The sequence below is a fragment of the Callorhinchus milii genome, unplaced genomic scaffold, assembly GCF_018977255.1.
Source record: "Callorhinchus milii isolate IMCB2004 unplaced genomic scaffold, IMCB_Cmil_1.0 Scaffold20, whole genome shotgun sequence".
NCBI lineage: Eukaryota > Metazoa > Chordata > Chondrichthyes > Chimaeriformes > Callorhinchidae > Callorhinchus > Callorhinchus milii.
Genome location: NW_024704761.1, coordinates 370,021 through 382,547, shown reverse-complemented (window position 1 = coordinate 382,547; position 12,527 = coordinate 370,021). Strand labels below are relative to the sequence as shown.

The following is a 12,527-nucleotide window of genomic DNA, read 5'->3' as shown; positions in this document are numbered from 1 at the left end:
GGATCACACAACCAACATGAGGACACAGAAGAGATTCACTGGGACGATACCAGGAATGAAATATTAGTTACGTGGAGAGCAATGAAGCTTGCGACTGTTATCACTGGAGCAGAGAAGGTTAAAAAGGGCCAAAAAGGTTTTCAAAATAGATGAATGGTTTTGTTACGGTAGATTTTCCACTGCTCAATGAGACATTACCCAGAGACCATAAATTGAGGATTATCGCTGAGAGTGGAAAGATTGTTTTTACACAGATGGTTAGAATGTGGAATACTTTGATCCAAATGGCTGAGAAAGTCAGGCCTGAATAGCATTTAAAGTAAATTGGGTGGAATGGTTGAGGAAAAATAATATTAAAGAAAATGTGGAATGGAATTAGAACAGATAGTTGGAGTTGGGGCGAGTTAGCATTTGATATAGTGCCTTACCATGTTGTTGAGACTCTCAAAGCGTATCACAGAATATATTGTAAAGTGTAGTGACTGTGTAGTTTGTGGGTGAAAACGGTACCTCTTTGACTGTGTGTTTGGTCATCTTCTCCCCTCCTCCACCCTCAGCTCCTATCAGCAGCACAGGGTGGCTGCCAGTACTGCCAAACCCATTGGCCCGAGCTCCTAGTGTGAACGGCTCTGTATGACTGTGTGTGTGACTTGTGTTGCTGTGTGTGTGAGTGTGACTTGTGTTGCTGTGTGTGTGAGTGTGACTTGTGTTGCTGTGTGAGTGTGACTTGTGTTGCTGTGTGTGTCACTTGTGTTGCTGTGTGTGTGTGACTTGTGTTGCTGTGTGTGTCACTTGTGTTGCTGTGTGTGTGACTTGTGTTGCTGTGTGTGTGCGTGAGTGTGACTTGTGTTGCTGTGTGTGTGAGTGTGACTTGTGTTGCTGTGTGTGTGAGTGTGACTTGTGTTGCTGTGTGTGTGAGTGTGACTTGTGTTGCTGTGTGTGTGAGTGTGACTTGTGTTGCTGTGTGTGTGAGTGTGACTTGTGTTGCTGTGTGTGTGAGTGTGACTTGTGTTGCTGTGTGTGTGTGTGACTTGTGTTGCTGTGTGTGTGTGTGTGACTTGTGTTGCTGTGTGTGTGTGTGACTTGTGTTGCTGTGTGTGTGTGTGACTTGTGTTGCTGTGTGCTGTACAGGTTGTTCAGTTGGAGGAGCTGTTGGCTGTGAGACACTCTGTCTTCGTGGTGGGCAACGCTGGCACCGGCAAGTCCCAGGTCCTGAAGTCCCTGTACAGGACTTACCAGAACATGAAGCTCCGGCCGGCCTGGGCCGACCTGAATCCCAAGGCCGTCACCAACGACGAACTGTTTGGAATCATAAACCCAGCGACCAGGGAGTGGAGAGATGGTGGGTGACTCCCATCATACTAACTAAAACAGGTGGACTTTTGGTATCGAGGACGTCACTGTCAAGGAATTGGGATGAGAGTCTCCGACTGCAAGGGCAGGATGTCGGTTCCCATGGCTGAATGGCCTCGCACTGCCGTGTAAATTCTATGGATCGGTGCGCAGCTCAACGCAAGCTTCAGAGAGGGAATAATTCCCGTCAACCACAAATTCACTAATATTCAGGCACATTTTTGGCCAATTTACAGTGGGCCTGATGCCATTGACATGCACCCATAACCACCTTGTGACTGAGTCCAGCTGTCCGGCTGACACCGGATACTAATGACCTGAGACTAGTGACCTGATACTAATGACCTGATACTAATCACCTGATACTAATGACCTGATATCAATCACCCTCGTATGTGATGAGGTGCTTTCTGTATTGCGGTCCCTCAAAGCGTTGGCTGGGGTTTCCCTGTGAGCGTAGTGGAGGTATGCTTGTAAGCGAATGTCGCTACTGGTTTACACACCGGGTCCCTCTGTGTTCATTTCTCAGGTCTGTTCTCCTCCATCATGCGAGAGCTGGCGAACGTAACACATGAGGGACACAAGTGGATAGTCCTGGATGGTGACATTGACCCCATGTGGATTGAATCTCTCAACACAGTCATGGATGACAATAAGGTAACATGGGCCTCAAATGCCTCAATGTTAGTCTGCACCCGCAACAACAACAACAACAATAGCAACAGCAATTTGCATTTATGTGGCGCCCCCTCACGCAGGTTGGTGTCGCAAAGCGCTTGACAGACCTGAGCTGGTGTGAACGGTACTCCAATACAGAGCTCAACGGGACCTAATTAACATGGTGTTTAGTTTACTTTCTGAATAATATATCTTAAGTAGTTTTACTAATCAAATATCACACCATATTAAGGTGAACATGTGTGTCGCTGTAAGGCATGGAGACAAATTCTCAGCTGATACCAATGACACTGATGTTAATTTTTCCTTTAAGGAAATCTGTACCTATTACAAAAAAAATTACTGTCCACATTCCCGTTAATATTTAATATCTCCCCCTCGAGCATCCACCTAATTCACACAGCTGGAGATGTCGCTCGCTGTGCTGCAGCCTGGCTTTTTCGGAGTTTTGTGGGGAAAAAAAATTAAAACAATAAATAATATCATTTTTTTTTAGTCAGCCAGGTGTCTAGCACACGCAGAAAGCCAACGTGAAGAGAGATGGGGTGAGGGAGAGGTTGGTGGGGAGGAAGGTTTCCTATGTAAAAGCTGCTACATGGATGTAAGCTGTTGCTGTGTTATAATAAAATAAATAATCCTTGCATTTGATATAGCGCTTTTCACGTCTTCTCGACACCTCAAAGCGCTTCACAAAATAGACTGTAAAGTGAATTGACTGTATATTTGTGGGCGAACGCGGCAGCCAATTGCGCACAGCAGCGTCCCCACAAACAGCCGTGGATTGAAAATGACCAATTTATTATTGTTTTGTTTATTGGCGGGATTATTATTGTTGTTGGTATTGTTGCCTCTGTGCCATTTGCTCCCCTGGTTTGTTGGCTTGTGTATATTGAGCCTCAGATTGGGGAGTGAGTGAGCGAGTGACTGACAGAGCTGTCTCTCCTGCAGGTCCTGACACTGGCCAGTAATGAACGCATCCCCCTGAACCCCAGCATGAGGCTCGTGTTTGAAATCAGTCATCTCAGGACCGCGACTCCCGCCACCGTCTCCCGAGCAGGTGAGAACTAATTGTCGTCATCGATGCAGCGTTAAAGATTCCCTGCCCGCGGAGTAACATAACACAGTTTGCTCTGTGGGCTGTGATACAGCCTGCGTTCAAAGCAGCTGTAAGTAACAGCTGTAACAGAGAGCTGCTGTGTCACAGCTCCACAGTTATTAATGTGTACTGGAGGGTCGTGCTGTTTACAACAACATAACTTCTCTTGTGATTGATGCTGCCCTGTCGGCTCTCCGAAGTACAGTAGTTTCATTGCCGTAGTAACCCTTTCACGGTGGAACCACTGGCTCTGTGTGTTCGCACGGGACTAGGTCATTCACTCTCTGTTACACAATGTGGTCACTCGATCCACGACTGTGTGTGCCTCACTGCTGTGTGCAATTGGCTGTATACAGTATATTCTGTCAAGCGCTTTGAGACGTCTCACCGATGTTATAAGTCGCTCTGTCAAATGCAAGGATTATCACTATTATTACATTAATGTAAATTCTGTTTGGTTTGCGTGTGATGCTGTGTGATACGAGATGCTCTGTGTCTTCAGGGATCTTGTACATTAACGCCGCTGACCTGGGATGGAACCCACCAGTTAGCAGCTGGATTGACCAGAGAGAAGCCCAGTCTGAGAAAGCTAACCTGACCATCCTGTTCGAGAAGTACCTGCCCTTGTGCTTGGACACTCTCAGGGCAAGGTAGGCAATGTCAGGGCACCAGGAGATATCATATATCAAATGCAAGGATTATTTTTATTATTATTATATCTTGTGTATATGCACATACATTATATGTATATATGTATAAATTGACATTCTACTCCAAACAGTCCCTTAAACATTGCTGCATGGCACAGTGGACATCTCAGGAACGTTCAGTGGGTTGACCTTTTACAATAGTAAAATCCAACCACATATTGAGCTGCATAATCCACTTTCAGTCAGAGTTAGCTGAGCTTTGTGCACAACTCTTTGTGCCTTTCAGATTTTTTAAGCAGCGGAATGTTTGAACGCTTTCCCCATTAACACTGGCCCAGTTTTGAAGATAACTTCAATACACATTAGATCGAGGAAGTAAATCGCCGTAAATGCATTAGCTGAACCACCGGCAAGTGAACAGAAATGTTTTAAGTGCTTCTCATTAAAGTGGCATTGAATGTAGCAGTTACATAGCAAATGTTTATCTGACCCGGATAGACCAGCCTTCCCAATAGCTCTGCTGTCCTTGTTTTATAGCATGTCCTGAACCAGCACAGAGAGAGCCTCTTGAGCTGGACTCTGTGAGACTGTTCATCCCGACGCTCTGCCCTGATTCAGACGGCACATGCCCTAAGGCATCTGAAAGTTAGTTTCTCGCAGGTTATAACTGGGGAACTCTCGAAGGGGCAGTCTGCCTATTCTGCACCCAGTGACTGAAATAATTGTTGTGATAGGTGCAGCTTCACCACCTATCACAAAGTATTCTGTACTTGCCCTCTCTCAAGATATTCCTGCTACTTCAGGAATTGTGAGCCCTATATTTGCAATTCTCCAATGTGTGTCAGAGTACACTGATTTCTAAGGCAGCAGTATTGATGATCATTATCTTTCATTACCGTGTACTGTTACAACAGATTATCAATGTTGTCTCTTGGTCATGGGCTAAAACACTCAGTGAGATGTTGTCTGTTCTCCCCACAGTCCATCTCAAATGTACCAAGGCAACAAGATAAGAGGACAGAGGGTCAGGGTTGTGAAGGGGAAATGTCGGACAGACACCACAAAGTCTTTGTTTACACAGACAGTAATCAGCAGCTGGAACGGGTTGTCAAGATGGGGAGTTGAGGCCAGGATTCATTTAGGAAACAATTTAACATTGTAATCGGAGAACAACAACAACACATTTACATTTATATTGCGCCTTTGTTGTCTGGAGGTGCTGGACAGGTCCAGTTTGCATTAGACACCAGTTGGATAATAATAATAATAATCCTTGCATATGATATAGCACTTTTCACGTCGGGAGGACATCCCAAAGCGCTTCACAGAACACACTGTAAAGTGAATTGACTATATTTGTGGGCGAACTCGGCAGCCAATTGCGCACAGCAATGTCCCACAAACAGTCGTAGATTGAAAATGACCAATTTAATTATTGTTTTTGGTTTTTGGAGGGATTATTATTAGGCTCTGTGTGGAGTAAGGAAACTTGTCCAAGATTTCGCCCTCTGCCTGGAATTGAACTCAGGTCTCTCACTTGCAAAGCGAGTGCTCTAACCACTGAGCTACAGGACTCCACGGATTGGAAGGTTGAGATCAAATGGACAAAAGTCCTTCTTTACTCAAGCCACTATTAAAATCTAGAGGACAGTGTAAACGGGATTTGGCCAAGGAAAGAAAGTGAAGAGGAGACTAGACGGGAGAGGGCTGATTCTTAACATTAAACAACTGATTGATTTCTGCAGGTTTAAGAAGATCATCCCAGTGCCAGAGCAGAGTATGGTTCAGATGCTCTGTTACTTGCTTGAGTGCCTCTTGACCAAGGAGAACACCCCTGCAGACTCCCCCAAAGAGCTCTACGAGCTGTACTTCATCTTTGCTGGGATCTGGGCCTTTGGTGGTGCTATGTTTCAAGATCAGGTGAGAAGACGCTCTAATATCTAACCTCAGCCGGGAAACCGCAGACACACAATGACCCACTTACTCAATAGGCCCTGTTTCCTATTGCAGACTTCTATGAGGGAAGAGAAACCCATGCTGATATCCGTGTTGTTCTCTCCTCAGCTTGTAGACTACAGGATTGAGTTCAGCAAGTGGTGGGTATCGGAGTTCAAGACAATCAAATTCCCTTCTCAAGGGACAGTCTTTGACTATTATATTGATCCAGAGACAAAGAAGTTTGAACCTTGGTCCAAACTAATCCCCAAGTTTGAGTACGACTCAGACATGCCGCTTCAGGTAAGTGTATCGCTATATTGGCTCTGAATTAAACAAGCTCTTCTGTCTCAATCCTTTATTCTGCTCATTTGCAATGGGACAGAGAGAGAACTCAGAATGCACTTTAGATACTCCAGTGCACCGTGACAAGAGAGCAATTTTAGAACAGATACCAGAAGTCTGTCTTTATACAGAACTGAATACCAGGAAGGCTGGTTGAGGCTAGAACATTTATTTTAAGCGATAGATGGATGCTGCAGTGCTGCTTGTAATTGTTGCTGACGTGAACCTGTGCTTCTCAGGCATGTCTGGTGCACACCGTGGAGACCATCCGCATCCGCTACTTCATGGACCGACTGTTGGCGAGACGCAAGCCTGTCATGCTGGTGGGCAACGCTGGCACAGGGAAGTCGGTGCTGGTGGGGGAGAAGCTGGGATCTCTGGATCCTGATGAGTACACAGTGAAGAACGTGCCCTTTAACTACTACACCACGTCAGCAATGCTCCAAGGTCAGCAGGTCCCAACCAGCCCGTGGGGACGCTGATGTTTCTACTACATTTGCTCAATCTGGGCGCTGGCTCTTTCTGCTTCATTTGACAGAATAGGTCTCAACCTTCTCAACTATTGGGTTTCTGGGTTTGTGTGAAATACAGGTGACTACTAATGCCATGGATTACCTCAGCATGAGACAAACCGAAGACAAATTGATTTAATATTGGCACTTCTGCATGGGAAAGATATCTGTTCCATTCCCAAATGGAAATATTCAGTAGAAATGGAACTCTCCTCCCCGCCAGCTATAGGTTTGGTTGCAAATGTTGTTTGAGTCCTCACAGTGCTGTGGTTTCTGAAACAACAACATTCAGAGCTACAGATTTCCAAGGAGCCATTCCTCTCACTCAATGTTCAATGTTTCCTTTATTCATCTCCATTGCAACTATGCCTGACCTCCCTCTCTCCCCTACACGTCCTCAAACATACACTTCCACCTGGAGTTGCTCAAACTTATACTTTCCTCTACAGCAGCACTGAGCAACAGCTGCCCTTGTTTCTTCCTCTCTTTATACCAGGCTTGTTGAACCTGGTTTATGTATCAGACAATGTGCCTCCAAGCTGATCCCTGTTCCTGTGTTTACAGGGATCTTGGAAAAACCTCTCGAGAAAAAGGCTGGCAGGAACTACGGCCCTCCCGGCTCCAAGAAACTCATCTACTTCATTGATGACATGAACATGCCTGAGGTTGACACCTATGGTACTGTTCAGCCACACACACTGATCAGGCAGCACATGGATTACTATCACTGGTGAGTGTCCCACAGGCTAACTATTCCAGGAAATCTCAGAGATTGAAAGGCTGTTTTATAGCATTTCAATGTCCAAAAGTTGGCAAATTCTTGAACTCGCTGTTCACTTTGAAGCTGGTTTTCTGTACTTCTTAAAAGAATTTAACAGACATCAAAATGAAAGCTGGGTTTAAAAATTTGCTGAATTCTATATGCTCTTAAATGGTAAGAAAATGGAGTAAATTTAGAGCCAGGTTGGATTTCTACCTTAATGGGTTTGGAAGCTGAGTGCATGATAGCTTTAAAAAGGATATACACTTGAGAAACAATATTAAAGGCTGAGAAATGGCATGGGAATGGGATAAGAATGGATAGTTCCAGTGGGGGGTAAGCTATCACCAGCACTTTAGGCTGAATAACTCTTCGTCTGTGCTACACAAATTCCAAGACGGAAGGAAGTAAGATTTCCTATCTGGCCTGTAAACTTTCGGTGCTTCATATTTCCCCAGGTACGACCGTAATAAGCTTTCCCTGAAGGAGATTCACAATGTGCAATATGTTTCCTGTATGAACCCCACAGCTGGAAGCTTTACCATCAACCCTCGTCTACAGGTACAGACACCATCATGATTCAACGGTAACCTTTCTAGTGATTTATCTGACCCGAGAGAGGGAGGAAAATTGGTCTGAAAGCGTGGGCGAAACTCTCTGCTGTTTTTCCAAATAGTGCTTATTGTTAACATCCACCTTCAAGAGTTTCCCGTGATTAGGATTCACAGCAGCAGAAGAAAACTCCTCCACTTGTCACACAAGCCCTTGACTTGTGTCTGAGGTTAGCAGGAGCGAGTCACACAGGCTAGAATAGGCTGAACTCACAGATTTGCTTCACTGTTCTTTCCATAAAATTTAATGGGAGTATTCTTCAGTTATTTTGTGGTTAATTGGGGGCAGCAATAAAGGTTGGAAATGTGTGTCTAATCAAATGACCAATGCGGTGTTTTTTTAATCTACCAATGAGGGGAAGCCTTTAGATTTGCTAAAACATTTGATCTTCTGACATGCGCTCTCTAGTTGAACATAATTGGAAAGAATTGAGAAATCGTCTGCTTGTGGTGGGGAAAACACACACTCACACACACTCCTTTTGCATTGCTGTTGAACTGCATTGGGTTCTGGCAGATGCACATTGACCAGAAGTAAGGGGAAGAGAATCAATAATCCCTCTCATCAAATGTTCCGAGATGCTGCAAGTGCAACCTAGGTACATGCTTTGTGTTGACATCCTGTCCTCTGTGTAGTCAGCATTGCCACTGAACACTCTTGCCCAAACTCTTCAAAGCATTCACTCTTAATGGCTTTGGCACTTCCAATCAGAACTATAGATGTCTATGACAGAGCAATACAGTTTACACTGATTGAGCACAGCACCTTTCAGGTCGAGAGGACTTGACAATTCTGGCTGGACAAGGGCCAGAGCAAGACCACGCTTCCAGACCAACCCATTATATTACGTCGGTCCATTATTTTGGTCTTTTTTCCTCCATTAAAACCATCTGTCCTAACCCCAATTCCACACCCTCTAATGTTAGCGCTCTGAGGTACCGATGGTCCTGTATATGTCCAAGTTATTGTTGTGATAGGCTTCAGCTGCAAGATTTCATCGGAGGTGACGAGGGAAATTAGTGCTTTGGTGAGCTGTACCAGGGAACGCATGAGTTGGGAGTGGAGTGTGGGACTAATGCTGGTGTTCTCTCCACTTGATAAAACTTTGGCTATGAAACATTGAGAAGAGCTGGCACTGATCTTCCTTGCAGTCACCAGCTCAAAACCTCTGCAGCCAGTAAAGCAAAACAGTGGAGTAAAGGGCTCAGTCGAGGTGTGAAAGCAGCTTTAGCAACAGAGTCAGAACCGAGATGTGTGTTGTCTGAACTGTGTGGCAAGTTGCTCCATACAGATTGCAATCTACGCACTGTTCTGTGTACATCCCAGATGGTCCAATGTAACTGTGTTTGTGTTTCCGAATGCAGCGTCACTTCTGCGTGTTTGCCCTCTCCTTCCCTGGCACAGACGCCCTGGTGACCATCTACAGCTCCATCCTGTGCCAGCATCTGAAAGCAGGAAACTTTGCCGCAGCATTGCAGAAATCCACCCAGCAGCTGATCGGCCTGGCCTTGGCTGTGCATCACAAAGTGGCGTCTAGCTTTCTGCCAACTGCCATCAAATTCCACTACATCTTCAACCTGCGGGACCTCTCCAACATCTTCCAGGTGAGGACAGTCCCGCTTTATAGCAAGTCCCCACGTGTGGTCACAGAGGGCTGTAGAAGAAGATCAATTGGAGGAAACAGAGGAAAGGTGGGGAAATGGGTTTGAAAGATTGGCCATCATCTGATATAAACAGGTCCATGGGCTGAATGACTTCCTACTATTCTTATTTCCTTGGAAATCGTTAGAAACCGGATGAAGAAGCCATATGTCACCTCAGTCATTTCAAAAGGCTCTTCTCAAAAGCCGCCCCAATGGCTCAATTGGTATGTTGTGTAGCATGACATGTGCAGAATGGTGTGGTGTGTCATGTAGAGTGTCATGTAGCTTGGCATGTAGCATGGAGGGGAGAGTGCTGGGGAGAGAATGTAGCATGACATCATGTGTGGAGTCGTACAGTGTTGGTGAGGCATGGCTATTGTGTACTGTGGTGATGCTCCAATACAGAGCTGACAATCTTGGGTTTGATAGGGGAGGAGGACACCAGTCTGCTCCTAACCATACATAAAATCTACCCCATCGTGGTCTTCCCCCACCCACCCTAACCCCAGAGAAAATCACTGGATTGTGTAGACCCCTGATCCCCAATGACATGAAGCACTTTGAGACATCTCAACAACATGATAAGGCGTTATTCATTGAAATTGTTTCTGGTGAACTCCATTGGTGCAGGAGCTCATTGTAATGGAGTCATCTTATGTTAATGGTACGATTAGGCATCAACGGTGAGACAATGCAATGCAATTGACATTTGTCTAGCGTTTGTCACATTGGGAGAATGCCGTAGAGCACTTAAGCTTTGATGAGGCTCAGACATGTGACCTGGTCTGTGACAGCTATTAATGGATCTGCTAATTGCTGGCTAGGTTCCAAGATCTGTTGGGGACAGACACAATGAACAGATCAGGCCTTATGATGACTTTGCTGTTCCTCATTCCTGCTTGTGCTGCCTTGGGTGTGACCGATGAGGAAGTCAAGAGGAAATTCCGAGTCTGAATTCGCTGAGGGCTGGAGTGCATGATTCTCCAGTAACGTGTCTTGTTAATGACGTTTTCAAGCCCCTTGAGTTAAGTGGAGTCCTGTAGCTCAGTGGTTGAGCACTCGCTTTGCAAGCGAAAGACCTGAGTTCAATTCCAGGCAGAGGGCGAAACCTCGGGCAAGTTTCCTTACTCCACACAGAGCCTAATAATAATCCCTCCAAAACCAAAAACAATAATAAATTGGTCATTTTCAATCTACGACTGTTTGTGGGACATTGCTGTGCGCAATTGGCTGCCGCGTTCGCCCACAAATATACAGTCAATTCACTTTACAGTGTGTTCTGTGAAGCGCTTTGGGACGTCCTCCCGACGTGAAAAGCGCTACATCAAATGCAAGGATTATTATTATTATTAAGATCCGAGCATTTTTGTGTGTTTGGCAGATTTAGTGGTGTGCTAACAATATGTCCTAACAATTGTTGAAAAGACCCTTAAAGTGACACTTAGTCTTATATTATGACCGATGACCGATGAACAGTGCATAAAAAAATCCAGTGATAATAGATTCATTAATCTTTGTATCCCAATGTGTCTGTAACCATTAGCACCTTATAGCAACAAAGGCGTGCACTGTGACCAGTATATTAAATAGTTTGCACTTTTGGAGCTATTTAATGTACCTTTATAGCCCTGGAAGTGACGCGGGTAGATTAATGTGCAGTGGGAAACCTGATTTATATTTCCTGCTCTATATTGCAACACTGATTGGATCCAGAGTTCTGAGCACGGGTGTGTGACAGTTTGAAATTTGGTGCTACAGTAATAAATGCGTTTGGTCTAGCACCTTATCACTTTGTCGCCAATGTCTCAAAGCGCTTCACAGGATTTACTGTAAAGTGTTGTAACTATATTTGTAAGTGAATGTAACAGAATTTGTGTGCAGTAATGTCCGACAAACAGCATCAAAGTGAATGACCAGTTTTATCTGGGCAGGACACCAGGAGAAACTCCCTTCTCTTTTCAAATAGTGCCATGGGATCTTTAACATCCACCAGAACAGGCAGTCAGGGCCTCGGTTTAATTAGTATTAGGCGCAGATTGGCAAGAGCCAAGGCTTGGGGACTTCAGAGAATGCGTTGGGGTAACTGCTGGAGTCTAACCAGCTAACAATGCACAGCTTGCCATTGAGAGAGCTATCTGGCAAGCAATGGGCATGGAATTCAGATCAAAAATGTACTGGCAAAATTACAGCAATGGTTTGCTGATGCTGTGGTTACTCCAGAGATAACTACGATACTGTGCTCGGAACCCAAGTTATAAAACACAAGCCTTTTATTTTTTAAATTTGCGTGATTTGCGGGATTGAGGAGAGAAGTCGGTGATCAAGCCATAAGCTTCTGGTCACGTCTAAAACCGTCAGTTAATTTTTTAAAAAATAATCATAATAACCCTTGCATTTGGTCTAGCTCCATGTCATTTCAAGTGTAGTGACTGAGTATTGGTCAGCTGGTGTAGTAGCAAATCTGCTCACAGCAAAGACACCGCGCCAATGGGCAGGAGGTGAATGGCTGATTTGTGTATCTGGTGAGAACTCTCTTCTTTTTCGTAACTGGCCTGAATTGGTTGCCGGTCGCTGATGCATCATTTCGATCAGAAGCCACTTTTAAACAAGGTTTGAAATGAAAGTCTCCATGCCAACGGTGGTGGTGGGGGGGTGGGGGGTAGAGAGAGGAGTCAGCTGTCAGTTGTGTCTTGACCCGTAGAGACCTGCGTTCCAGCCCCACAAAAACACAAATGCACTCGCGCAGACACACACACGGCGTGAAGAGAATGTGCAATGGCTGTACATCAGGTTGCTTAGAAACCGGCAGCCCCCTCCCACCCTACCCCCACCCCTTACAAAAAAATACCCTGATGGCTAACAGTGATAGAATTTTTATAGTTATAAACAGGAGACCTTTGGGGTGACCCGAGGGTGTATTTTATTTCCTTTTTAATAAAGAAA

General features: G+C 45.1%; 1 protein-coding gene across 5 annotated transcripts in view; it reads left to right on the top strand.

Annotated features, from left to right (window-relative positions):
* LOC103175703 (dynein axonemal heavy chain 9) overlaps nucleotides 1-12,527 on the top strand; it is an 89,113-nt gene that overhangs the window by 27,580 nt on the left and 49,006 nt on the right. For all 5 annotated transcript variants that reach the window (XM_042342289.1, XM_042342285.1, XM_042342288.1 and 2 more), the window contains exons 32-41: nucleotides 1,132-1,342; nucleotides 1,883-2,010; nucleotides 2,980-3,088; nucleotides 3,630-3,777; nucleotides 5,523-5,697; nucleotides 5,842-6,015; nucleotides 6,297-6,504; nucleotides 7,134-7,299; nucleotides 7,788-7,890; nucleotides 9,306-9,545. In XM_042342289.1, coding sequence (XP_042198223.1) covers nucleotides 1,132-1,342; nucleotides 1,883-2,010; nucleotides 2,980-3,088; nucleotides 3,630-3,777; nucleotides 5,523-5,697; nucleotides 5,842-6,015; nucleotides 6,297-6,504; nucleotides 7,134-7,299; nucleotides 7,788-7,890; nucleotides 9,306-9,545 — 1,662 coding nt within the window. The remainder of the gene's footprint in view (nucleotides 1-1,131; nucleotides 1,343-1,882; nucleotides 2,011-2,979; nucleotides 3,089-3,629; nucleotides 3,778-5,522; nucleotides 5,698-5,841; nucleotides 6,016-6,296; nucleotides 6,505-7,133; nucleotides 7,300-7,787; nucleotides 7,891-9,305; nucleotides 9,546-12,527) is intronic.